At 34.8% G+C, this 24,579-nt stretch overlaps 1 protein-coding gene across 3 annotated transcripts; it reads left to right on the top strand.

Annotated features, from left to right (window-relative positions):
• The first annotated feature begins 7,781 nt into the window (after positions 1-7,781).
• LOC120156247 (dihydrolipoyllysine-residue acetyltransferase component 1 of pyruvate dehydrogenase complex, mitochondrial-like) lies at positions 7,782-24,498 on the top strand. Of its 3 annotated transcripts, none has more exons than XM_039167627.1 (23): positions 7,788-7,957; positions 8,556-8,606; positions 8,962-9,016; positions 9,085-9,118; positions 10,123-10,172; positions 10,274-10,318; positions 10,500-10,573; positions 10,870-10,939; positions 18,294-18,479; positions 18,569-18,613; positions 18,716-18,789; positions 19,490-19,559; positions 19,704-20,099; positions 21,220-21,280; positions 21,358-21,402; positions 21,493-21,576; positions 22,507-22,583; positions 22,652-22,714; positions 23,037-23,107; positions 23,202-23,262; positions 23,735-23,795; positions 23,861-23,941; positions 24,059-24,498. In XM_039167627.1, the coding sequence occupies exons 1-23, from the start codon at positions 7,854-7,856 to the stop codon at positions 24,115-24,117; spliced, it is 1,917 nt and encodes a 638-aa protein (XP_039023558.1). In that variant the 5' UTR covers positions 7,788-7,853; the 3' UTR covers positions 24,118-24,498. The 3 variants fall into 3 exon arrangements, 2 of the variants coding, with proteins under 2 accessions (XP_039023558.1, XP_039023561.1); XM_039167630.1 differs by having other exon boundaries at positions 7,791-7,957; positions 9,091-9,118; positions 24,059-24,497; XR_005519047.1 differs by lacking the exons at positions 23,861-23,941; positions 24,059-24,498 and adding an exon at positions 23,350-23,540 and having other exon boundaries at positions 7,782-7,957; positions 23,202-23,311; positions 23,639-23,759.
• Positions 24,499-24,579: the final 81 nt, after the last annotated feature.

Below are 24,579 nucleotides of genomic sequence, written 5' to 3'. Positions count from 1 at the left end.
ATTGTTCGAGTTCTACTCCTTGAAGCAAAAAGGAGCAAACTCGTAGACAGAAGATTGTTCGAGTTCTACTCCTTGAAGCAAGAGGGAGTGAACCCGTAGGAAGAAGATATTTTGAGTTCTATTCCTTGAAGCAAGAGGGAGCGAACCCGTAAGCAGAAGATTGTTCGAGTTCTACTCCTTGAAGCAAGAGGGAGCGAACCCACTGGTTGAAGATTGTTCAAAGAAGAGTGAGCATATTCCTCATCAAGTTTCAAAGCACGAAGATGGAACTGGACAAAAACGCACCATCTTTTGATCTTTGCTCTATTCTCGTTGCACGACAATGAACAAAGATGGGCAGCTGTAGATGCTCATTTTTATCCGGGGCCGAGTCGAAGCAGACTCGAAACAATCACAACCTAACCCGACCTTGAACTAGTTCCAGGCCCAATTCAAGCCCAATGGACGACAGTTGATTACAGAGGAAAACAGAGAGGTTAATGTTGGTTTTTGACAATTTTTTTTTTATATATACAGAGGGGATTAACGACTGGAAACGGGGACACAAGAGAGGAGAAGCACGAAAGATTTTTTTCTTTCTTTATTTTTCATTCGTTTTACACAGCAGAGCAACAGATAAAATAGTGTGTAAACAACATTTTTTTCAGTATTCAAAGATCAAGAAGTAGTATAACATGGGTCTTCCCTATCCCTTTCGAAGGCAATATAAGCAATCCATAAGCAGGTTACTTTCGTTACTTTCTTTATTTTTCGAAATACTCAGCAATGTTATACGTGGCTTGTGGTTTTTCTTTCAAATCATAAAAAAATAGCAGAGAAAAGAATTAGAAAATTACCTTAGATGTGGATGACGGTAGATTTGGTAGTTATATCCTAGTCGGTCGGGGTTAAATTGATGGAGATAAAGATTGGGGTTAGTGTTATAAAACCATGTAAGTCTGAGATTAAAACGACGATCAGTAAAATAAATTAGAGGAAGGAGAAGGTTTTGAGTTCTTACCGGAGTTGGGAATTTGGTCTTGTTAGATCGCCGGAGAAGTAGAGTCTCGCCGTAGTAGGTCGACGAAGATAGAAGTAAACGAAAGGTCGAAGGTCATTCACGGTGTTTAGTGGGCGGTTTAGCGAGATTTAGCTTCGGGTTTATGGTCTAGAGGGTAAACCGATGCGTTAAGGTTGGTTTGGCCTTTGTGGTTCTTCCACAGGCGAGGAAAATGGTGAAGGAGAGAGTTGAAAAAGAGAGTGGATAGTGAAGCTGGCGGCAGGGGGCTTCCTGCGTGTAAATCTACTTAGGTTTAGTGTAAAGTTAGGTTTTGTATAATAATATTTTGGTAAATTAACTTTTGGCCACTCAGACTTTATGGTAAATTAGGTTTCAGTCCTCTTAAGTTTAGCCTTGTTTTGCATTTCCGTCACTTTTAAAGGCTGTTTTCGAAATTTAGCATTTTAAATTTGTCATGTTTTTGAATTATTTGAGCTACTGTTCATTTGAGTTTTCTTCTAAATTCATTTTAGTCCCTAATCGATTATTTTTCATGTATTTAATTTTGTCCTTTTATTTTGTCTGCATTTAATTTTGGTCCCAAGTAGTATTGTTGTATCTAACTTTTATTGTTTTAGACATTTGAACTCAATTTTTTTTATGTTACTTTTTAGTCCTTAAACATTTAGGATTAGTATTTTAGGAAAATTACATAGATACCATTTAATTTGGGTTATTTAGGTATAGATCCCTTGTTTATGCGTGTTGTTTTATTTAAGTCCTTGGTTTAATTTTCGATTTGCATGTTTAATTTTATGTGTATTTAAATTTAGTCATTATTTTAACTTGAATATATATACTTTTTAAATTTATAGTTTAGCATGTTATGATTTTGTTTTTATATTTAGGTCACATGTATATATAATATGTTAATGTGCATAATTTATAATTTTTAATTTTAAAATGTATGTATATAATTTTTTGTATGTCACATTGTATGCTATTTTTTTAATTTTTGTTTAATTAATTTTAGCATGATATTTTTTCACAATTTGCATGATAGCCTCATTTGCATAACTTGACATATTACATAATTAGATTAAGGGTAATACCCTTTTAATTTAAAATTGTTGCAAGTGGGCAGTCATAACTGATTTGAGGTCCGCTTTTAATGATTTTAAAATAAAAGTGTATCCCGAAAGTGAAACTAAAAAAATTGATTCGTCACCTAAAATTTGGGAACGAGAGAAAAAGAAATGTTCGTTTATTTAAATATATCGAGAAAAGATTGTTATATCTTTAAGATCTAGTCTCGATATTTGTAAATAATCGAACATTCTTTATCTTTCTAAAACGACTTGGTAATTTTAATTTAATTTGTTTGAGTGCTGTTGAATATTTTTAAATTTATATCTTTGTTTTATGGGATCAAAAATCAAATTAAGTTTGAATTTGTAAAGTTCATTGCAAAAACGTTATTAATCGACTAGGTACCGATTTAAGGCGTTGTGGGGGTGCTAATCCTTCCCCACACGTAACCGACTCCCGAACTCGGATTTTGGTAACGCATACCTCAATTTGTTGTTTTAATTAAAATTAATTTTTATTTAAAATGACAAAGCATTTTTGGGTGCCCAATCACACCCTAATCAAAGATTGGTGGTGACTCTTTGAACTGTTTTTTTCGATCGTAAAGGAAATCCAAAAATTTTTGAAACGAGAGATCTTTTAAATCGTATTTGTTTTTAAATTAAAAAGAGATAATTAAGAATTAATGTGGTTTTCAAAATCTCACCTTTTTTCACCTTTTAGAAAAAAATCGTTTCGACAGAGAGTCATAGGTATAATTGGCATGCCATAGAGTTAGAGCCTCATTTGTAAATTTGGCACATCGGTGACGTCATTAATGTGACGGTGGTGCCATTAGCAGTTGCATTGTGATTAAAGCACATCAGTGACGTATGTGTGACTGTGGTGCTACTATGTGATTCTGAGCACATCAGTGACTTCTGTGTGACAATGGTGTATAGGTACTTAGCATATCAGTGACGTCTGAGTTACGGTGGTGCTAATGTACTAGGAATACATTTTATGGCACAAATTTTACGTCTACGTGACAGTTGTGCCTGTACATAAATGATGATAGTGGGATGTATTCATTAATAGTGGCACATTGATACTGTGTTCTACAGTACATGTGCATTACAGTATAAGCTCGTTTGACTCGCATACCTTACATTCTCATTGATTTGCTTTGGGCTAATAAGTGAACAAGTGAATGGTTTTTCTGAAATGATATGATAATGAGACAGATTATAGATATTGAATTTTAGATAACCTTTATATATAATGATCTTATTTTTTTATATACCTATGTGATATTTTGATAAATATGTTTTATTACATTTATTATTTTATTTATATTATTTTATTTATTTTATTATTATTCTTAGAACTTAATGCCTTACTAAGTGCATACTTAGTGTGTGATGATTTTCACGCGTAGGTTATAAACGTTCGGAGTAAGGAACCAGGTCCAACATCGTCTTCTTGAAGAATTAGATCAGCTCCATAATCAATATGACATCTTTTGAGTATTAATAGAACTAGTTGGCATGTATATCACACGGTTATGATACTTAGAACTTGAATGTTAAATATGGTTTTATATAAACGAACTAGTTGATATCATATATATGTGTTAGTAAATTATTTAATATATGAATTTCAATACTATTGAAACGAAAATATTTTGACTCATCGACAGTAATTAAATGATTTAAAAAGAAACAAAATTTTACTGGGTTTTCGAAGAAGGACTGTTTTGGTAAACATTATGTGACATCCTGAACTCGTATACGGTGACGTATATGGGAAATGGGTGTTACAGATATAATCTGGACAAAAAAATTACTATGTTAACTACATAATTCTACTAGAAATAAAAAAATGCACATAAAATCTTTATGACAAGATGAATTATAACTATGATATAGGTTAAAAAATTCATAAACATTTTAAATGATATATTAAAAAAATCCAGAAATTTTAAACTAAGCTATAAACATGAATTTTATTACTAAAATTTAAAATTGAACACGAGACTAGCGATATTAGTGATTAAATGGATAATTATTCTTCCTGGAAATTTTGAGTTTAAGTATGATATTTGCAGGGGTATTTGAACGTTTATTGTCAAATGATTTGGAAGCTTTCGAACTAGTACTACCTTATAACCTTTCTAGAATAATTCAAAAAATCAAAATCGAAAAGCTTTCATCCCAAATTCAATATTTTCATTTGCTTATCTAGCTTTCCATACATGTAATATTAACTACGTGGGCAAATTTTATTTTTTTTTAAAAAAAAAACTTTTACAGAATCTAATTTAACAGGAATCTTTTAATGATGTTATCAATTGGATTTCATTTATTAAATAAAACAGAGTAGAGGGCTAAATTTCCCTGATTAAAATTAGAGGGACTAAATTTTAAATTAGGAAGGATATAGGGACACAAAGCAAACAAAATTTTTGTTTTTAATTATTTCTTTATGAGCGGAGCTTTTAAAGGATTAATGTACTATTTGGTGCCTAAGTTTGACTTCAATGTTCACTTTGAGTTCTTTTTGGGTCCCATTTAAGTACTTAAATGTGTCAAATTGTATAAAATAGAAATCAAACATATATATGAATTTGGGACAAAAAATTTAGGTAAATTAAACAATGAAATCAACTCAAGTATCAAATGATATATTAACCATTCTTAAAAGTTGAAGTCTCTTTTTAAATCCTACACATTACTTATTAATTTTACAATTTAGTCCTCTAAGTACGGCCTTTTCACTTTTACACCATAAACCTTTTGGCCCTTAAAGTATTATTGTCTTCGCATTTTGTATCCTAAAATGATTTAGACCGATAAAAAGTACGTCGTGTGACATGTAACAAGAATAAAATCTAAATCTAAATGTCATGCGACACAAGTTAATTGGTCAGAATCATTGTAGGGTCTAAAATGAAAAACGGGTAAACTTTAATTTTCAAAATGAAAAAAAAGTCAAATACAAAGTAGAAAAAAATTATACTTGGAGCTTCTTAAAAATAACTAAGGGAAAATGCACGAATGGTCCCTAAAGTTTAGGTAAATTTATTTGTTTGTTTTCATGATTAAAGTTATTATTTATAACATTATAGATTTATAACATAACTTTTTAAACTTAATTACTTTAAGTAGTTTACGAACTAAATAATTTTAGTAGTTAAAAAATCGTTGTTATTCCTTAAAGTCTTATTAGTATACTAGAGTGAGTAGACTATTATGAGCTAACGAGAAATATAATTAAGTTGTTACACAACTGGGTTGTTACAAAAATATAACAGTAGCGTGATGAGCTCTATATAGGAGTGTTCAAATAGGTAATTAGGTTAATCGACCAAATCGAATTATCCAAATTTTATTAACCACATTTTTTTTCCTTAAACGATAATCGAACTGAATTTTTTCAATATGTTTTAACTGAATTGAACTAAGTTCGGTTAATTGGTTGGTTAACCGAATTAACTGAAATTTATAAATAATATATATTGTATATTTAATATTTTGTTTATTCGGTTAATTCAGTCAGTTAATTCAGTTAAAATCGAAGTATAAATGCCTCTAAAGCTAAATAATATATATAATATATTAAATATTTAATAATTTCGGTTAATTAATCAATTTCGAACCGAATTAACCGATCCGAAGTTTGAAAAAAACGTTAAATGAGCGAACTCAAAATTAACCTACTGATTAGCCGACCGAAATCTCTGGTCGGTCGGTTAATTGGGTTTTAACCTAATTACGAACACCCCTAGCACTATATATTTATGTGTGATGTGAATGGAATTGGTGAGCAGTTTTCATTGAGTAAAATTATCATGGTATCAGTTGCTTTTCGGTTTTTTGATCTTGGTTGTGAATGAGTGTAGCATGTTCTTTGGAGTTTTCATTGTCATGGAAGATCAGACTCTTACGATTGGTAGAGTCTACATCATCAAGAAGATAGGCGTCACTTTGCATGAGTTCAATTTTCTTTTTTGGAAGCAGTAAGTCCAGTTGTGTGCAGTCACCGACTATCATGGTTTTCAGAACCGAATCGGTTAGTGAATCAATCATGCTATCGGTTCACTGGTTCAACCGGTCGAACCGGTCTGACCGGTTGGAAAAACCGGATGATGTCATAATTATTTAAAAAATTAAATAAAAATACCAAAAATATTTAATAAAAAATAATTTTTTATATCACAAGTCATATTCAAAGCAAGTCATAACATATATAAGTTAAAAACCATAAAATCAAGTGAAATAAAATAATTCAAATTAACTACAACATAATATTTAAGGTAAAATATATTAAATAATAAATATATTTATATAATTATAATTAAAAATTAAATTTGGAGTTAAAAAATCATAACAAAATGATATTGTTTGGTTTAATTTTTTTTTAAAAACAATCCCACATGGCTAAGAAACATAGAAGAGCATCCCAAAAGTCTAAAGAGTAAAAATATGAGAACAAAACAATCTCACATTGCTAAAAAACATAGAAGCGCATCACAACTAACTTCTATAAATAATAGAGGTAATTTGGCATTCAAAATCATGGAGACTTTTGGTGAGCATTGAGTGAACTATTCTTTCACTTCAATCAAGCTCGAATTTTAGGCTTCAATAAAGCTTCTAAATTTTTTTGAGTTCAAGCCTTTTTGAGTTCAAGTTTCAATATTATATTTCAAGTTTGAGTTGAACTTGATAATTTTTAGCTTGTGAGTTTGAGTTGAGTTGAGCTTACTTTTAAAGTTTTCAAGTTCGAGTCGAGTTCAGCAATACTCGAGTTCGACTTGGCTCGTTCAACAAACGACGTTGTTTGGTTTAATTTAAAAAAAAACAAAAATCCCGGTTTTTTCCGGTTTTTTCCGGTTTTTCCCGGTTTTCAGCCGGTCCGGTTCGAACGGTTCAGCGGTTCTAGCCGGTTCATAATAACGGTTCAACCGGTTTAGATTGAACCGGACTAAACAACGGTTCCCGATTGAACCGACCGATCCGGTCCGATTTTTAAAACAGAGCCGACTATAGAAACTCTTCACTGGAGTAATACCGATATCGAATCCCACGGTGTCCTTGAAAATAGAGATGTAGTGAAGAATGAGGAATATGAAGTCTTCATTGTCCAGGACAGGACCTTGACCTCCTAACGTCTCTTGAATATCATCCTCTGCTTCTTCCGCAATTGGTTAGGGTTGAAATAGTGGTCAAGATCTGACGTACAATCAATCGATTCTTTGCGAGTAAATCGACCACGACGACTATGAATCTTCATTACAAATTAAAGGTTGTTCGAAAGATTGATCTCTGTATGAGAGCGTATATTGCTTAGGTAAAAAAAGTTTGTGATGCCTGACTTCTTACTAGCTTTCTATTTCAGAATATGAACAAGTTGCGACCATTTTGAAGAAATTACCTTATGAATATCAATCATTCATCGCCGTGAATCGTTCACCTTAAAAGGGATCACCTTTGTATGCACCACGTTTGTAGGGATATGAAAGTTCAATATCGAATGATTGAGAATCTTTAAATAAATATTACTTTATATTCATTCAAATTAAAAAAATTACGTAAGTGGTGAAAAGAGAAAGTAATCTAAATGTTAGGGACTGTTTGTGCGGTTTATCCAAGAAACAATAGTAAAGTCATCGATGTATGCGCTTTGGCGCAGCCATTTTACGATCTGAAGAACAAAAGAACCAACTTTCATTCTTTTTCCTCTTCTTCATCCATGAAACTGTAATTTGAATCAATTCGAAGCTGTTAATTCAAAGAAATTTTCAATGGCGATTTCACGGCTTAGGAATCCAGTTCTCTCAAGAGCCGTCCCATCTCTCTTTAGAGCACGTTTTCTATGTTCCTACGCCTCACCCAGATCACTCTCTCGGTATTTGATCTCTTCCTTTTCCATTTATGAACGGTATTGGATACTTGCAATGATAATCATCTTATGCATCTGTTTGGAATCCTTTTGGATGGGAAGTAATACTGTTTAGAATTTTATTTTTTTTCTGTGCGACTTTTAGTTTTTGAAATCGAATGGAGAATTGCTTTTTATGTTCTTCTTTTGTTAATAGGAGAAACTAGTGATTTTGAGAGTTGGGTTTGTGAGAATTTCTGTTTTGAGATTAGTTAGAGAATTTTATTGCAATGGTGCTCGAAATAAAACTATGCTATTTGAAACTATGGAGAAAAATGTTACCGGATAATCTTTCTTTCTCTCTGTAATTATATAGATTTAGTCTTATTTTTTATGTTCCATTATGCACAATGTTCTTGCTATTTAAGTAATGCTTTCATTTCCAAGTGAAAAATGGCAGTTTGGCATTTTAAGTTAACTCTTATAAGGTAGGAATCTGACTCTTAATTATGAATTTTCTTTGTCACTTGTATCATATGATATTTCCTTTAATTCGTGTTAAGTGTAACACCTTCACATGAGTTTTGGTTCTTTTGCTTATGTCCTTATCGATTTGCTGCTGCAGCACTTCAAATGTGGAAAGGCCTTTCAAGGACTGGAATGGATCTTGCTTAAGGTTTGCATCTTTTGACTTCCTGTTGTCGAGATTAAATCTTGTTACTATGGCTTTACTTGATTTATTACTCACTTATGCACTGTTTTTACTTTTTTCATCATTATTTGTAACGATAACCTTTTCTTGCTTGTGTAACAAAATTTAAACCAGAAAAAATATAGGGAATAACTTTTAACCGGGTTTTGAGTTGGCTGATGTTGTTTTCCCTTCTTGATTTTTCTATCCAAAACCAATACAATCTTGTGTAAATAACGCAAATATGTTGAAGTGGGCTCAATTTGTTTTTCCTTTATTTGGACATATGTCGCTGTGTTGCATACTTTCTGAATCTTTCCGCTAATTCCTCTCATGGCAGGCCCAATGCTTTGTCCAGCATAGTTGGCGTATGCAGTAATTCATCAAAGCTCAAGGTTGGTATTTAATTATTACTTGCATTGTTCTGCAGTTAGGTTGTTTTCTGATGCAATATGTTTTGGAGTTGCAGATTGGAGTTCGGCATTTCTCTTCTGCAGGTATATGACATCTTTACTTCAACATTTATTTGCTGCAGATTGTCATTTTCAAAGTCTTTACAGAGTTCCTCTGAGTGGTTTACTTTGCATTTCCCCCCATTTCAAATAACGCAAAGTAGATATGATCTTATGATTGGTATCTGGGTCATAAAATTTTTTCCAGCTAGAATAGCTTGACTGTTTAATCTCTCTCTATCTATTACAAAATGTACTTATTGGCTGTTACATGAATTTCTTGTAGATGTAGAGTCATAATCTAGCACTTGACAAGTGCTGGGCTCTGATCTTATGTCTTAATGCTAGTCATGGATATTTATCTACACAGTTATTTACTGGTAAACTTTCACAAAAAAATTGTATAGGTTGAAGTAAAAATCATCTATATTTTTTAATCAGAAACAGTTGTGCATGATGGGTGGTGGAAATTCTAAAAATCAATTTAACTAGATTATTTGGTATTAAGGATACAGGGATTATGTATGATACTATGGTTCATTATTTTAGATTTCTCAGTAGTTATAAATCTTCTTGGCCGAATAATACTTAACTTCCTAGCCTGAGTGATATATGCACTATATGGCCGAAGAATTAGCTGCTGTGCCCTAGGTTATTGTTTGGATGTGATATTTGCCTCTCGGCTGTCTAAGGACAAATGCAAAATCAGTAAATTGTCTTTGTGCAAAATCTGTTTGAAAACCTTTACTTATATTCTTCAGCTTAAAATTTACATGTAAATTATCTCAATGTTTCAAATTGGAATGTATCACTTTTGGTTATGTAAGTTAAATAGATTTTCTGGTTTCATAATGCATTGGTGGGATGCTGGGCCTTAGCCTAGCTTTAAAAATATTGAGACGGGTTAGAGTAGGTTCTAGGTTCATGTATAATTATCAAAATGGTACATATTTCTTCTCTGTTTTTTTAGTAACTAGGTTTTACATGCGTCCTTCATTGTGATATCTTCCAAAGATTTGTATCCTTGCTTATCATTATGTTTATTACAGACCTTCCTGAGCATACGGTGCTGGGGATGCCTGCTTTGTCTCCAACAATGGTAATATATTTTGGGATGTTAGCATCATAAAATTTCTAGGATATAGATGTTCTCCCACTATTCCATTGGTCAAGCTTGTGACACTTGTTGCTTCTGTGCAGACCCAAGGTAACATTGCAAAATGGAAGAAGAAAGAAGGAGATAAGGTGAGTTATAGCAGTAATTACTGGAAGGTGTAGGTTGTATGGACTATGGTCTTTATATCTGAATTATAAATTTAAGATAGTTAAAAAGGGGAAAAAAAGTCTTGTGGTAAGGTGCAGACTGCAGATTGATTTAATTCTTTCATTGTGATTTATTTTTTCACCATTTATGCTTTTCTAACAGATTGAACCGGGTGATGTACTGTGTGAAATAGAGACAGATAAGGCCACACTTGAGTTTGAATGTCTTGAAGAAGGGTAAACTATACTCTTTCCTCTTACTGCTTTAAAAATTTCAACTTCCTCAGTGTTTGATTTATGGCCTAATTTATTCTTTAGAGTGGCATGTTGGTAATGCCACTAAATTTAATCTGCCTATGGGATTTCCAGTTTCCTGTTACAACTTACTATTGTTTCACGTGAACCTTTTATACAATTATCTTTTGAGGTTTCATCTTGTTTACATTGACCAAAGATTACACCTGAATTATCGAATTTCATATCCATTCTTAATTTCTTTTCCCTTTGCTTCTGGTTGGAGTGCTTATCTGCAGGTTTCTGGCCAAGATACTAGTACCTGATGGGTCAAAAGATGTGCCTGTGGGGCAACCCATTGCAGTAATGGTATTTATTCTTTTGTCAATCCTTTAATGGCATACTATAAATAAATTTATAAATCTGATTCAATTTGAAATTTTCTAGAAGAAAATAGTCTAGCTTGGCACTTGGGGAATTTTTTCTGTCTTCCGTACCATGCTCTTCTACACACCCCTTTCTGATCTAATGAACATCTGCTCTGTGTACCAGTTTTTGCAAGTTAAACACTTCTTCTTATGTTCCTTAGGGTTCGATAATGTCTAAGGAATAACAACAATATAAATAGGACTTACGTTCATAAGATTCATAAAAAGTGTTATCATCATTGGAAAAGTACCTTTTGATTAACAATAAATTTTGATCTTATTTAACAGTGAATAGCTTTTGATATCAATTTTTTATTCATTCTTTTTTCTTTTAATTACTCCCCACGTCCTTTTTTTTGTCTCACCTTGTCTTTTTACGTAGTTTTAGGAAGAAAAAGTTTTTGCAAGGGATGTGATGTAAATGATTCAAATGACAATTTAGTAATTTTAGAAAAATGAGTGAGAGAGAGAAAAACGTAGAGAGAGAGAATTTTAAAAAAAAGTCAGTTCCCGATGAGTGTTGGTCGGCGTTTATCGACAATCTGAGCAGGAGGGTTTCCTCGTCATACTCTTAAGGAATTATTCTTAGTCCATGGTCCGTTATGAGAGTTTTCATTCCCAATCAAATTAGAAATCCTAAGTACAGATTTTCCACCTTTGCTTTTGTTCATTTTAAGAGGGAGGAAGATTTAAGGAGGGCTGTTGATGAGTTAAATGGGATTGTGATTGATGGAAGGAAGATCTTAGTTAGTCCTGCCAGATTTAAGGATGATCGTTCAAGGTCAAGGGTGGTGCTTACTTCTTCAAACGAGGCTTCAGGTCAGATTTTTGCAGATTCTTCGAAATCAAGAGAAAGAGAAAATATTATCAGAAGTAGAAGGGACGATAGAACTTATAGGGATGCTCTGATGTCAAATGGGATTACAAGGGGGTATAAAGAACTATTGTCTGAGGATGTCCAAAGGAGGAATGTCAAGAAAAACATTATGGAGATGCATATTCCATCAGAAAGTGCCAATTGGGTGAAGAGGTCGTTAACAGGGATTATCAAATACTCGTTTCAAGTTGAGTTCATTCGGAATGCCTTATTTAAGGAAGGCTATGATGTTCAAATTGCTAGATGGGGTTATGTTGGAACTCTTGCGTTTTAGTTCTCAATTCCCATGAGGAGATGCTGGATTTATGGAGCAAAAAGGAAGAGGTTTTAAAACAGTGGTTTGAACGAGTGGAACCTTTACTGAATGAGGCCGGAGTTCCCATGGCCTTCTGCATGACAGAATTAATAGGGGTTCCTTTGTTATGCTGGAATGAATCTTTCTTTGAGAAAATGGCTGGGAGATGGGGCAAAGTGGTAGGTATTCATGAGAGTACAAGGAAAAGAGAAGACCTTACAATGGCAAGAATTTTATTGAGGGTGGAAAGCCCCTTTGATGTTCCAGAGGTGATCACTCTTGGATCTTATGGAAGATCATTCAAAGTAAGTATTAAGATTGGATCAGCAAGTGAGTATTCAAGTTCGTTTTTCAGTAATTTTCCGGTGGAGGATTCCGATGAGGCATTTTCTGAAGAAATTAGGTCTGAGGAGGAGGTAGACAGGCTGTTGTCAATCATGGGGAAGGGGAGGCAGGTGCAGCAAGGAAAATCGTCTGTCAGTGGACAATTGGATTGAGCAGGGTGTGTTCAGTGGTTCTGGAGGAGTTAGTGAGAATAGACAGCTAGCAAGGCTTCCCTTAGATAGGAAAGGTATTAAATGTAGTATGCCAGAAAGTCAAAAGGTTGGAGTCTACAAGTTGGTGAGTTTGCAGGTTTGGGGATTAGAAGTCAACATTATTCGGCTGATGGGTCTCAAGCCCATTCTGAAAATTCTGGGCAGTCTGGGTCAAAAGATTTTTCGGGTTTCATTTCTGGGCCAGCATATATAGTTAATAAGTTTGGGGATTTTGTGGAGAACCTTAATTTAGATGGGAAAAACAGAAAACGTTTAAAGTATTGGAGAAGAACCCAATTACAGAGAAGGTGGTTAATGCAGAAATAGAGGCTGAAGAAGAAAGTTTAAGGTTGGTTGATCCGGTTACAACTAATTTAGGAAACATCTCAAGGGGGAGACAGTTACACTGCTCTAGAAGAAAGGTCTCATCTGAGAGTGAGGTGCTGGAAACTAGAAGTTTGAGCAGTTGCAAAAGGGTCTATAGCAGGTCGAGGGATAGAAGATATTGGTATGGAGATTTGTTGAACTTTACGAATGAAAAAGGTGGCACCAAGGTGGGGCAGAGGAAGTTGGATGTGGACTCCAGCATTGCAAATCAGATTTGTTTTTCAACAGAGCTCATTGCTGATGGGAGTCTTCTTCCTAGCTCTGTTAATGGTCTTGGGGATGGGACCGTAGAGCGGGAGATTGAAGGTTACTGTTCTGAAGGTGAATGCTTAAGACCCAAATCTGGTTTGTTAATTAGAAGGAAGAGGAGAGCTAGAAGGATCCTGTTTCGAGAAGCTCTTGACCAGGTGAGCATTGATACAGCATCCTCCTCAGCTTTCTCGAGTTTATTGAAAGAAGCTGTTGAAACTTGGGAGGTTAGTAAGCTTTTGGGAGTATCTTTTAAGGAAGGGAAAGAAGCATTTTTGGAAAAAATCATAGCTCTAGAGAAAGGCTTGATTGGGATTAATCAAGGTTTGGTTGATTGAGGGTTTTGTTTGTACCTTGTTCCCTTTATGAAGATGTCAAAGTTAGTAATATGTTCATGGAATGTTAGGGGTCTGGGGAAAAATGAAAAAAGAGGGCTGTTCAGAATTTAGTCACTAGCTTAAATCCTACTTTCCTTTGGTTACAAGAAACTAAGACTGAAAAATTTAAGAGGTCTTTCTTTAGGAGAAGTGGGATTAATAAGCTTAAGGAGTTTTGGAATCTCCTTCAGTTGGATCAGCGGGGGGCCTGTTGTGTTGTTGGGATGACAATATCTTTGAGTTGGAGAGTCAGTTTATTAGTAGGAGATTTATAGCTACCTTTGGTAAATTCCGGAATAAAAACTTCAGTTGTGGTTTCATTAATGTATACGGTCCAGCAGTGGAGGAAGAGAAAGCTGATTTTTTTGAAGAATTAAGCAGTTTTCTTAGTGGACAGAATTTCCAGTTTGTGTGGGAGGGGACTTCAATGTTTATTTACAAGAAAATGAGAAGATGGGCAGAGGCCAAAGTAGGAGCTCAATGGAGATCTTTAATGACTTCATTCTTCATACGGGCTTAATTGATCTTCCTTTGAATGGGGGAAGGTTCACTTGGTGTAATAACCAAGAGAATCCCACGTTTGTAAGATTAGATCGTTTTTTGGTTGACAGTCAATTTCTAGCGTTATTTCCGGACATTTCACAGTCTCTTCTACCAAGATCATTGTCAGATCACAATGCCATAATTCTTGTGAATAAAGGAGTGGACTGGGGTCAAAAACCGTTTAGAATGTTCAACTATTTGATGGATGAGGAGGGTTTTGAGGATATGGTTATTTCTTCTATTCAGAGTTCTAAGAAAAGTCAGAAGAAGGCAGGTGCTTTTAGTCTTTTAAGGAGTGCCAAACATGCAATTAAAAAGTGGTCTGGAAACAGAGATAAGTATCCAGGAGACTTGATTTCTGAGTTAGAGAAGAAAATTTCGAAGATAGAGGCTGATATTCAACAAAAGCAGGGTGCTGTCGATAGTGAGGTATTAACTGAGTTGAATAATTGTAGAGCAGAATTGTGGAAGCTGCACAAGATCCAAGAGCAGATTTGGTTTCAGTATTCGAGATCTAAATGGATTGAAGACGGGGATCGCAACACTAAATACTTCCATTCCTGTGCTACGGTTAGGAAGAAGAGGAATGCACTGGTGGCACTTAATTTTAGAGGAGAAATAGTTGAAGACCCAATTGCTATTAAGGACATTGTGAAGGATTATTTTTTTAAGATCTACAATAACCGATCTACTCTAGAAATTGATGAATTAAATCTGGATTTTTCCAGAATTTCTTTGGAGCAGAATCAGTTCTTAGAGAAGGAATTTTCAGAGGAGGAAGTTTGGGATGTTGTGAAGTCTTGTGGAAGTAACAAAGCTCCGGGTCCCGATGGCTTTAATATGGGTTTTTTCAAGAGGTTTTGGCAGGTACTTAAGGAAGATATTATGACCTTCTTTAAGAATTTTACTTGGGAAAGGATTGGGAACATGGAATAAATCACACTTTCATCACTCTTATTCCGAAAATTTCAAACATTGGTGGTTTGGACGATTTTAGACCTATTAGCTTAGTGGGTGGTTTGTACAAGATCCTCTCTAAATGTCTGTCAAGGAGACTTAGGAGCTGCATTTCAGATTTGATCAGTCCATGTCAATTCGCTTTTATTCCCGGTCGACAAATCTTGGATTGTTCCCTTATAGCCAATGAAGGGATTGACTTTTGGAAGAAGAATGGTTTAAAAGGATGTGTTTTTAAAGCTGATTTCAAGAAGGCATATGATACTCTTGACTGGCCTATTTTGTTCAGAATTATGAAGGAAATGGGATTTGGTTCTAGATGGATAGGGTGGATTTCGAAGTGCATCACTTCAGCAACTGTTTCAGTCTTGGTGAATGGGGTTCCAACCGAGGAAATCCCAATGGCTAAGGGTCTTCGTCAAGGCTGTTCGTTGTCTCCGTTGTTGTTTAATATAGTTGGGGAACTATTGAATTTATTGATACTTAAAGCTGTTTCAGGGGGTCTCTTTTCGAGTTTGATGATTACAAATGGGGAGAAGAATTTTAATTTAACACATCTACAATTGCTGACGACCTTATAATATTCTGTGGTGCGTCGAAAAAACAGATCTTGAATGTGAAGAGGGTGCTTCGAGTGTTTGAGATTATTTCTGGACTTCAGTTGAACTTGAAGAAGTGCAAATTGTTTGGGGTGAATTTAAGGGAAGAGGAAATTAAGGATTGGGCAACTACGATTGGATGTTCAGTGGGTTATTTTCCCTCTGAATATTTGGGACTCCCTCTTGGTCCACACAGGAACTCTAACATTCTGTGGGATCCAGTGGTTCAAAGCTTCAATAAGAGGTTAGCAGGCTGGAAAGGCTCTTCTTTGTCACTGGCGGGCAGGCTGGTTTTGATTAAATCAGTCCTATGTTCACTTCCTATATACTATTTGTCATTATTTAAGGTACCAGCTTCAGTATACAAGACCCTAAACTCTATTATGTCAAATTTTTTATGGGGTGGAGGAGGTGGGAGAAATAAAATCCATTGGGTAAGCTGGTCCAACGTTTGTAAACCAAAAATTGAAGGAGGCTTGGGAGTTCCTAATTTAAATACGATGAATAGGGCTTTATTGGAAAAGTGGGCTTGGAGGTTTGCTATGGAGAGGAAGGCAGTTTGGAGGGAAATGATTTGCACTAAATACAAATTGGATTCTTCATTGATGCAGCTTGATAGTAAGGTTTCTCCTAAATCTTCTTGGATATGGAGATCTTTGGTGAATAATCATTTTAAAGCTGATTCGATGGGCTGTAGTATCAGAAGCAATTATAGCTACAAAATTGGCAATGGGAGGAATATTCGGTTTTGGCAAGACAATTGGGCATTGGATCATCCTTTGAGGGTCATGTTCCCTAGACTATTCTCTATTGCAGTGAACAAAACCGGAAGATTATTTCAGTTTGGGGATTACAGTTCTGGGGGCTGGTTTTGGAACGTCCAGTTGAGAAGGGAGTTGAATGACTGGGAATTTGAACAATGGTTAAACTTGATGGCTGTTATTTCAGAATTTTCTGTTTCTACTGATGCGGTTGATGGACTGTTGTGGAAGGGGAATGGAGAAGGGGTTTTCAATGTTAAATCATGTGCCAATCTATATTATTCGGGTATTTCTGATTTGGAGGAAGCTAATTTTTGGAAATCTATTGTTTGGAGGGGCATGCTGCCTCCAAGAGTGGAGACTTTTCTTTGGCAAGTTATCTTAAAGAAGCTGGCAGTGAAGACAGCTCTGGTTAAGAGAGGTGTTCAGGGCATAAATGATTCTATGTGTCCTTTTTGTAATCTAGAAGAAGAGTCTTCATCTCATCTATTTTTTTCATGTTCGGTTGTTTGGCCAATATGGACTAAATTCATGGGTTATTGGAATTTTCAGTCTGTTTTTCATGAAGATGCAAAAAATTCCTAGTAGCATGGACTAACCTAAAGACCAACTCTCTGATGTGGTCATTTATCCCTGGAGTGGTCTTATGGACAATATGGAAAACTAGGAATTATATAGTGTTTGAAGGAGGGAAGTTTGATCGAGTAGAAATATTCTATCTAGCTAGGTGCAGGCTTGCTTCATGGTTTCTAGCTAGGGAAACTCAGATTTCTATTTCCAAGGATGCTCTTATTGCCGACCCGTCCTTAGTGGATTCTTGCTCGTCTTATACTAATCGGATTTCATCTAAGGTTCCTTGGTCCCCTCCTCCAGAAGGTTTTATTAAACTTAATGTGGATGCGGCTACTTCTAGTGATTGGAAGAGGAGTGGTTTAGGTGGCGTTCTGAAAGATAGTTCTGGTTCGATTCTCGGCTCCTTCAAAGACCCTGCTGGTCCGGGACCTCCAACTTTGATGGAATTGAAAGCTATCCTAAAGGGGTTATTTTATTATGAATCTATTCGCCACAAATTTAAAGAGAGATTGATTATCGAGAGTGATAGTAAGGTGGCAATTGGTTGGGTCAAGGATGTTGGTTCTTGTCCTGTCGTTTATGTTCAAGTTGTTAAGGAAATTATTCAAAAGCTTAGTGTTTATGAAGGTCTTATTAGATGGGTTAGTAGAACAGCCAATATAGAGGCGGATGTTCTAGCTAAGTCTGGTATTGGTTGAGTATTATGTTCTATTAAGGGCTGGTTCTTTTTGGCTTTTTATCTCTGGAGGGAGATTAGACATTGTATTACTTTGTAATGTTTTAAGATTAATGAACTCCTAGGGCACTCTTTTCCTCCTTCCGCTGATTAAGGAACTATTTTCAAGTTCCGTTAATCATGAAGGGGGTTTTTAGTGAGGCCTACTATTCCTATCAAAAAAAAAAATTCAAATGACAATTTTTTCTTTGAAAAATTAAATTTGATTTTTCGTGGAAAACTAAGAAAAGGGTAGAAAAGGAAATATGACTTTTAATGGTGAATTTTTCAAAGTGACAATTTGAATGGGACAATTTAAAAGTACAAAAGTGTCAAATTTATTGTGACAAAGAAAGTAATAATTTTTGTTGAGTACCAACTATGCAATAAACAGTTTGTTAAAACTCATTTGGATGGGTTGACAAGGTTGAGGATGAACAAAATATCGAGAAGATCCCTTCTACACTTGGGGGTGGATCAGATGTTAATGAGAAAACAGCTCCTAAGGATATTGAAAGCTCCAAAGATGAAGACAAACCAAGTTCTAATGTCAATGCATCATATCTTCCTCCACACATTGTTATTGGAATGCCAGCACTCTCTCCTACAATGGTAACAAAATTTAGTTTAAAACATGAACATACTCTTCCGACATTTTTTACTGCAAAACTTATATTTGCCCTTTCATATTTAATATACAGAATCAGGGTAACATTTTCAAGTGGACAAAAAAAGAAGGGGACAAGGTTGGTTTTATAAGCACACATTATTAGATTAGTTTAAAATGCTATCTCTTTCTACTTGTGTAAATCATAACCTCGTTCACATTGATACCTAACTCTGAGCAGATTGAAGTGGGGGACATCATATGTGAGATTGAGACCGACAAAGCAACCCTTGAATTCGAGAGCCTTGAAGAGGGGTAATATTCTTTATTTGCTTTGGAGTTTATTTCTGGTAGCAAGTCTAATGGTAAAGAACGTCACCTGTAGATAGTGTAGATGCCACACTAGCTTAATTTCTATAGCTGATCATTTGTTATTTTCTCCATCCAAAAAGATTAGAAATAGTGAAATACAAGCTTAAATCATCCAAAGTGGCGCTTATGGAATACTCAATATGACTTAAGATGATAAACACCTTTGGGTATTAACTATTAGTATTTTTATATTTGTTTTCAAGGGAATATGACCATGCTCATATATGCTTATTACACTTGGCCGGCAGGCGGCAGCTAAACCAAGGCAGTTATTTCTATACCCCAAAAATCATGGGGCATAAACATTACTGTGAGGCATAAGCATGAGTTTGCCATAGAGCACATATGTAGATGTCATATCTAGCAGTAAGACTAACAGGGTAAAAATACCATAGGATGCCAAATTGAGAAAACACCATTTTGGAAAAACTGAACTGTATCTACGTGTTGAGGTAAGTCAAATCCTATCACTTGACCACAAAATCAGGTCGAGCACAATTCAATTAAGAATCAAGCGTGTTTTCTGTGGGTTAATAGCAAAGGAAAGGCTTTCTTAGATGAGAGATTGACACGGTTTTCATTTCTGTGAGTAATTTATGTTAATTACAAACTTACAATTGTGAGTTGAAATTGTGGGATGCAGCTATCTTGCAAAGATACTGGCTCCTGAAGGTTCAAAGGACGTGGCTGTGGGACAACCTATTGCAATAACAGTAAGTTGTCATTATGTGCTTTTAAGTTGACTATTTCATATTGTTGTTAATTGACCTCTTTATGTTTAGTCACTGAATTTTTCGAAGTCAAGTTAATGGTAATGACATCAATCATATGAGGACTAATGCTTGTTACATTGCAAGGTTGAAGATCCAAATGATATCAAAGCTGTGAAGAGTTCCGTTGTGGGTGATTCAGCTGTCAAAAAGCAAGAACCAAGGCATAAAAAATCCAAAAGTGAAGTTAAAGAGCAGAAGTCTGGTTTTACAAAGATCAGCCCATCAGCCAAGTTGCTTATTTCGGAATATGGATTAGATGCTTCATCACTGAAGGCATCAGGTCCTCATGGTACTTTGCTTAAAGGGGATGTTTTGGAAGCGATTAAGTCTGGAAAAGGATCTTCCAAAATTTCACCATCTGAAAAAAAACCATCACCTCAAACCAGAACTCAGAAATCTCCTTCAGGGAGTCCTGAGTCAAAGACTCGTCCACAGCAGTCAGTTTCTTTTGAAGACTTGCCCAATACTCAAATTCGCAAGGTATGTTTCATTCACCGATTATATGGGAACTAAAAGGCAAGAGACTTTGGAATTGGAATTACTAACTAGGTCGATATTAAAGATAAAAGTCAACCTCTTCGTAAACTTAAGTGTAGCTTGATGTAGGAGATTGGGAAAAAATATGCATAATACAACATAAGAAAGTTAATATGCATGTGCTAATAACTGATGTTAAAGGCAGATGGTAGTGTTGAATGGTTTGGAATTAAAATGGTGCAAGATACTTTGCCAAAATTGGGAATTTTACATGAATACATTTGATGGAAGTTAAGGGGAGCAACAGTCAAAGGACTTGGTTTATTGCTTAATCGCTAAGTTTCACTGGAAAGTAAATTATTTTAATCTGAGTTCACCGAAAAGGATGGCCTTTATGGTTATTCCACAATAGGTTTGCAGAGTATTGATTGAATAGGATAATGAGAGTTTTGACGGTTCTCTTATTTTATGCTATTTTATTCTTTTTCTGTTCTATTTGGAAATGAAATAAGGAATCTATAGAATGTGAACCTTGGTATGTTTTGAAATGTCTTTGTGAACAAATCAAATATTTAAGGTACACAGAGGGAAGCATGCTGTTTTTTGCTGTGTTCCATTTTCAGGCATGCCTTCCAGATTTTGTTTGAGTCGAATGCATATGAAATGGCCATATAATTAGCAGTGTTATCAAACTATAATTGCATTAGAAGTATTTGAAAATGCTAATCTTCCTTAAAGTTCACGCATGTAAATGTCTGGTGGCTTTCTATAAATATTTTTTATTCATTTTTTTAGATGATAAAATACCATAGCTCAAGGAAGTCTTATTATTGATTCTTTGTTGTGAAATCTAAGTAGTTCGAAGAAAAAATGTATCTGTTACTTCTATAAGTTCTGTTGAGTGTTGACAACCTTTTCATTTGTTATACTGTCAAATGTTGTTATTAGGACATATTCCAATTGATCTATTTGTTTGGTATTCTTGGATTTCTTTTTTCAAACATTTTTATTTACTATATGTTCAGATATTGTTCTGATTGGTCTCAATAAATATGTTGTTTTATATGGTTTAATGGAGAACTTTGGTTATTTCTTTTTTACAGAATTTGTAATCATTCTGCAGGTTATTGCAAGGAGGTTATTGGAATCTAAACAGACTACACCACATTTGTATTTATCTTCAGGTAGGAACATTAAATATTATCTACAAGTTTTAGTATCATTTTATTTTCAAACTTAACTGTTTTATTGTGTTCATCAGATGTTGTCCTGGATCCTCTTCTTTCTTTTAGGAAGGAGCTTAAAGGTATCGAATAAATCCCTGTATCATCAGTGTGATTTTTCTTGTTGGTAGCTTGGTCTACTACTGATCGTTCTTTGCTTTCTTAATTTGCAGAGAAACATGATATTAAAGTTTCAGTCAATGACATTGTCATAAAAGCGGTTGCAGTTGCTCTGAAAAATGTACCTGAAGCTAATGGTAAGACTTAATTTCATTTGAGTTGGTCCTCCTAGATTTCTCAGTAAACATGGGTAGCCAAGGCAAGGCAACTAATAAGAGTATGACCTATTGTAATATGTAAATATTCCTAAAGATGTTGGGTGATATTCCTCTCTTAGACTAGATTCCAATCTGATTTTTCATCTGAAAACATTGGGTGTGACACATTTTTAAACTGATGCATTTTTCAGTGCTTTTGCATTAGAAAATATTTTGTTTTTATTCTTTTCTACCTTTATGCATATTTTTATTGTTGATTTGTTGGCTGAATTATTAGTTGGGATGTAATCCTCTTTCATTCCTCTGCCAGCGCTGCTTGTTTTTTCACACCCAAACCAGAACTTCAACATTCCTTAATGAAGGAATTGCCCTTAGACCGTGTGGTCATTTTGTTTCTTACATATCAGTAACTAGTTCAATGGCTAGTTCGTAGTAGCTGGTCTATAAATGGTTTTCAGCTTAGTTTGAAAAGATAAGTCTGGAAACTGTTTTATTGTTGCATAATATATTTCTTCACTTTAATATAAATCTGAAGTTAAGTTCTTACATCAATACTATATGATGAGCCTTATCTAACATCCAAATGAGGAAAATTTTGTTTTGTATCAATAGTATATGGTTGCATTGAATTAGTTTCAAATTGGAAGGTTACTTAGAGTACTAATTTGATTGAAGAAGTTTCAAACTAGAAGGGCACTAAGGTTATTAATTGGTCAAACAAAGTGTGTTGAGTGTACTCACTATTTATAAGAAATTCCAGAATCAGATTACCAATAATAAGTGCATTTTTATAGAGTGGAAAATACATATATAATTCGTTTTTCTTCATTGACTATTTAACTTTCAACAAAAATTATAGCCTTTTTAGCTTATTTCTAACTAAAAATGTCGCTATGTCAATGACTGCAGCTTACTGGGATGTTGAGAAAGGGGAAATAATTTTTTGTGATTCTGTTGACATATCAATTGCAGTTGCTACTGAGAAGGTACACATCCTATAACATGCTGGTCTCAGTTTCTATGGACCAACCTAATTATATTATTTGTGTCGCAGGGTTTAATGACCCCAATTGTAAGGAATGCCGATCAGAAATCCATTTCATCAATCTCCTCAGAGGTACTTTCATCTTCGACCTCTACCCGCTCTTTAGTTTAACAACTTTGTTTTCTAAATCTTGAGCTTGTTTAAATCTAGGTGCACAACACATTGAGATGTAGTCTCTTTAAATACGTTGACTAATCAAAAGCTCCTTATAGATGTAGCTTAAGTTAAACTAGATGTTTAAAACAATCTGCAATATACTAGATGATAGCTGACGAGGTCAGAATTACATGCTAATTTTATTCTTTTGATCTGTGTCTTCTCATTTAATATTTTAGTATTCATCGATTTCCATTCTGGTTTTTGTTTTATTCATCTTCTTTAACTTGACCATCAGGTAAAGCAACTAGCTGAAAAGGCACGGGCTGGGAAGCTTTTACCAAACGAATTTCAAGGAGGAACATTCAGGTATGAATTTTAATATATACGTATGGGATCTTAGTTTTCCACTCTACCGTTTTAATATTTGAAAGAAATATTGAGAAATTGTAATTTTCTGCAGCATCTCAAATCTGGGGATGTTTCCTGTTGACCACTTTTGTGCAATTATAAATCCCCCACAGGTTCTCTCTCTCTCTCTCTCTCTCTCTCTCTCTCATACACACACGTGTGCGCACGCGTGTGAGTGTGCGTGCGAGTGTGCGTGCACATGTTTGTACATATATATGTTGAGAATGTGCTACATGCTTGCTCATACATGCACCTACCGAGAACATTAAGAAAACGTTAATATAGCTTCAGCTTTATCCCAACCATGAATAATGTTACGTTCAGTCCTCAAAAGGAAAAAGTAGCTGGTCCAATGACATTTTCTTCTACAAAAAGCAATAAATTTGGAAAAGGATAGTTCTATCTTTTCCATTTGTTGACAATATTCACTTTGAATACAGTGGAGAACCACTCATATTGTTGTTTTTGTTTCCGAACTTTTTCCTAGAGGCAATATTTAGATTATCTAACCACTGTAAAAGACACTGCTATAAAGAGATCCGGATATTGCAAAGTGCTATAAATCTCTGTGCGTTATATTGGCAGGCTGGTATCCTTGCCGTCGGTAGAGGAAACAAATTTGTTGAACCAGTGGCTGGAAGTGATGGTAAGTTACCCTTCTCCGGTATGCTTCAAAATGTTTTGCATTTCATTTATTGAATTCCTGTTCAGGGATTGAGAGGCCTGCAATTGTGACAAAAATGAACTTGACGTTGTCCGCCGATCATCGTGTTTTTGACGGCAAAGTTGGAGGTATAAATCACTGCTCTAAATGCAAATATTCCGACACACAATGGAAACCCCGAATCTAAAACCTAAAAACACCTCAGTATGATTACCTGCCTGAGATTTCTGCAATGTTTGTTGCAGGTGCATTTGTTTCAGCATTGAAAGCAAACTTCAATGATATTGGGAGGCTGCTGCTGTGATAACATTTTGTCTATGTCCCGAGAGATTCAGCTATGGCAGAGAGGTTTATTTCTTAAAGCTTGTTAATAACTCTTCAAACGGATCGTTGTTATCTGTCCCAGAAATTTCCGTGGCCGTCCTGGTTACCGAAATAGTTACCGACATTTTTTTTTCAACCCGTTCGACTTCTTCACTAGAACCAAATCGTTATCGATCTAAAATTTTGCTTGAAATTTTCAATATTTATGTCTTCTTCAGGGCTACTCTCACGTTTCCATCTTATAAATAAAGATGATGAATGATGGGGAAATGCAATTACTGAAATTACCATTGTCATTTCTCATGTATACATTTCCCTTTTTTCGTGGTTTTAATCGATATTCTGCCGAGTGAATTAATAGTGAATTAATTAATTTGGTTCACGGAATACAAAATTACCAGTGAGAATAAAAGATTACCAGGGAATACGATTACTGGGAATG

This window comes from Hibiscus syriacus, unplaced genomic scaffold (genome assembly GCF_006381635.1).
Source record: "Hibiscus syriacus cultivar Baekdansim isolate YM2019G1 unplaced genomic scaffold, ASM638163v2 tig00111213_pilon, whole genome shotgun sequence".
NCBI lineage: Eukaryota > Viridiplantae > Streptophyta > Magnoliopsida > Malvales > Malvaceae > Hibiscus > Hibiscus syriacus.
Note: the sequence above shows the minus strand (reverse complement) of the source record. Positions and strands in the feature narration are given on the sequence as shown.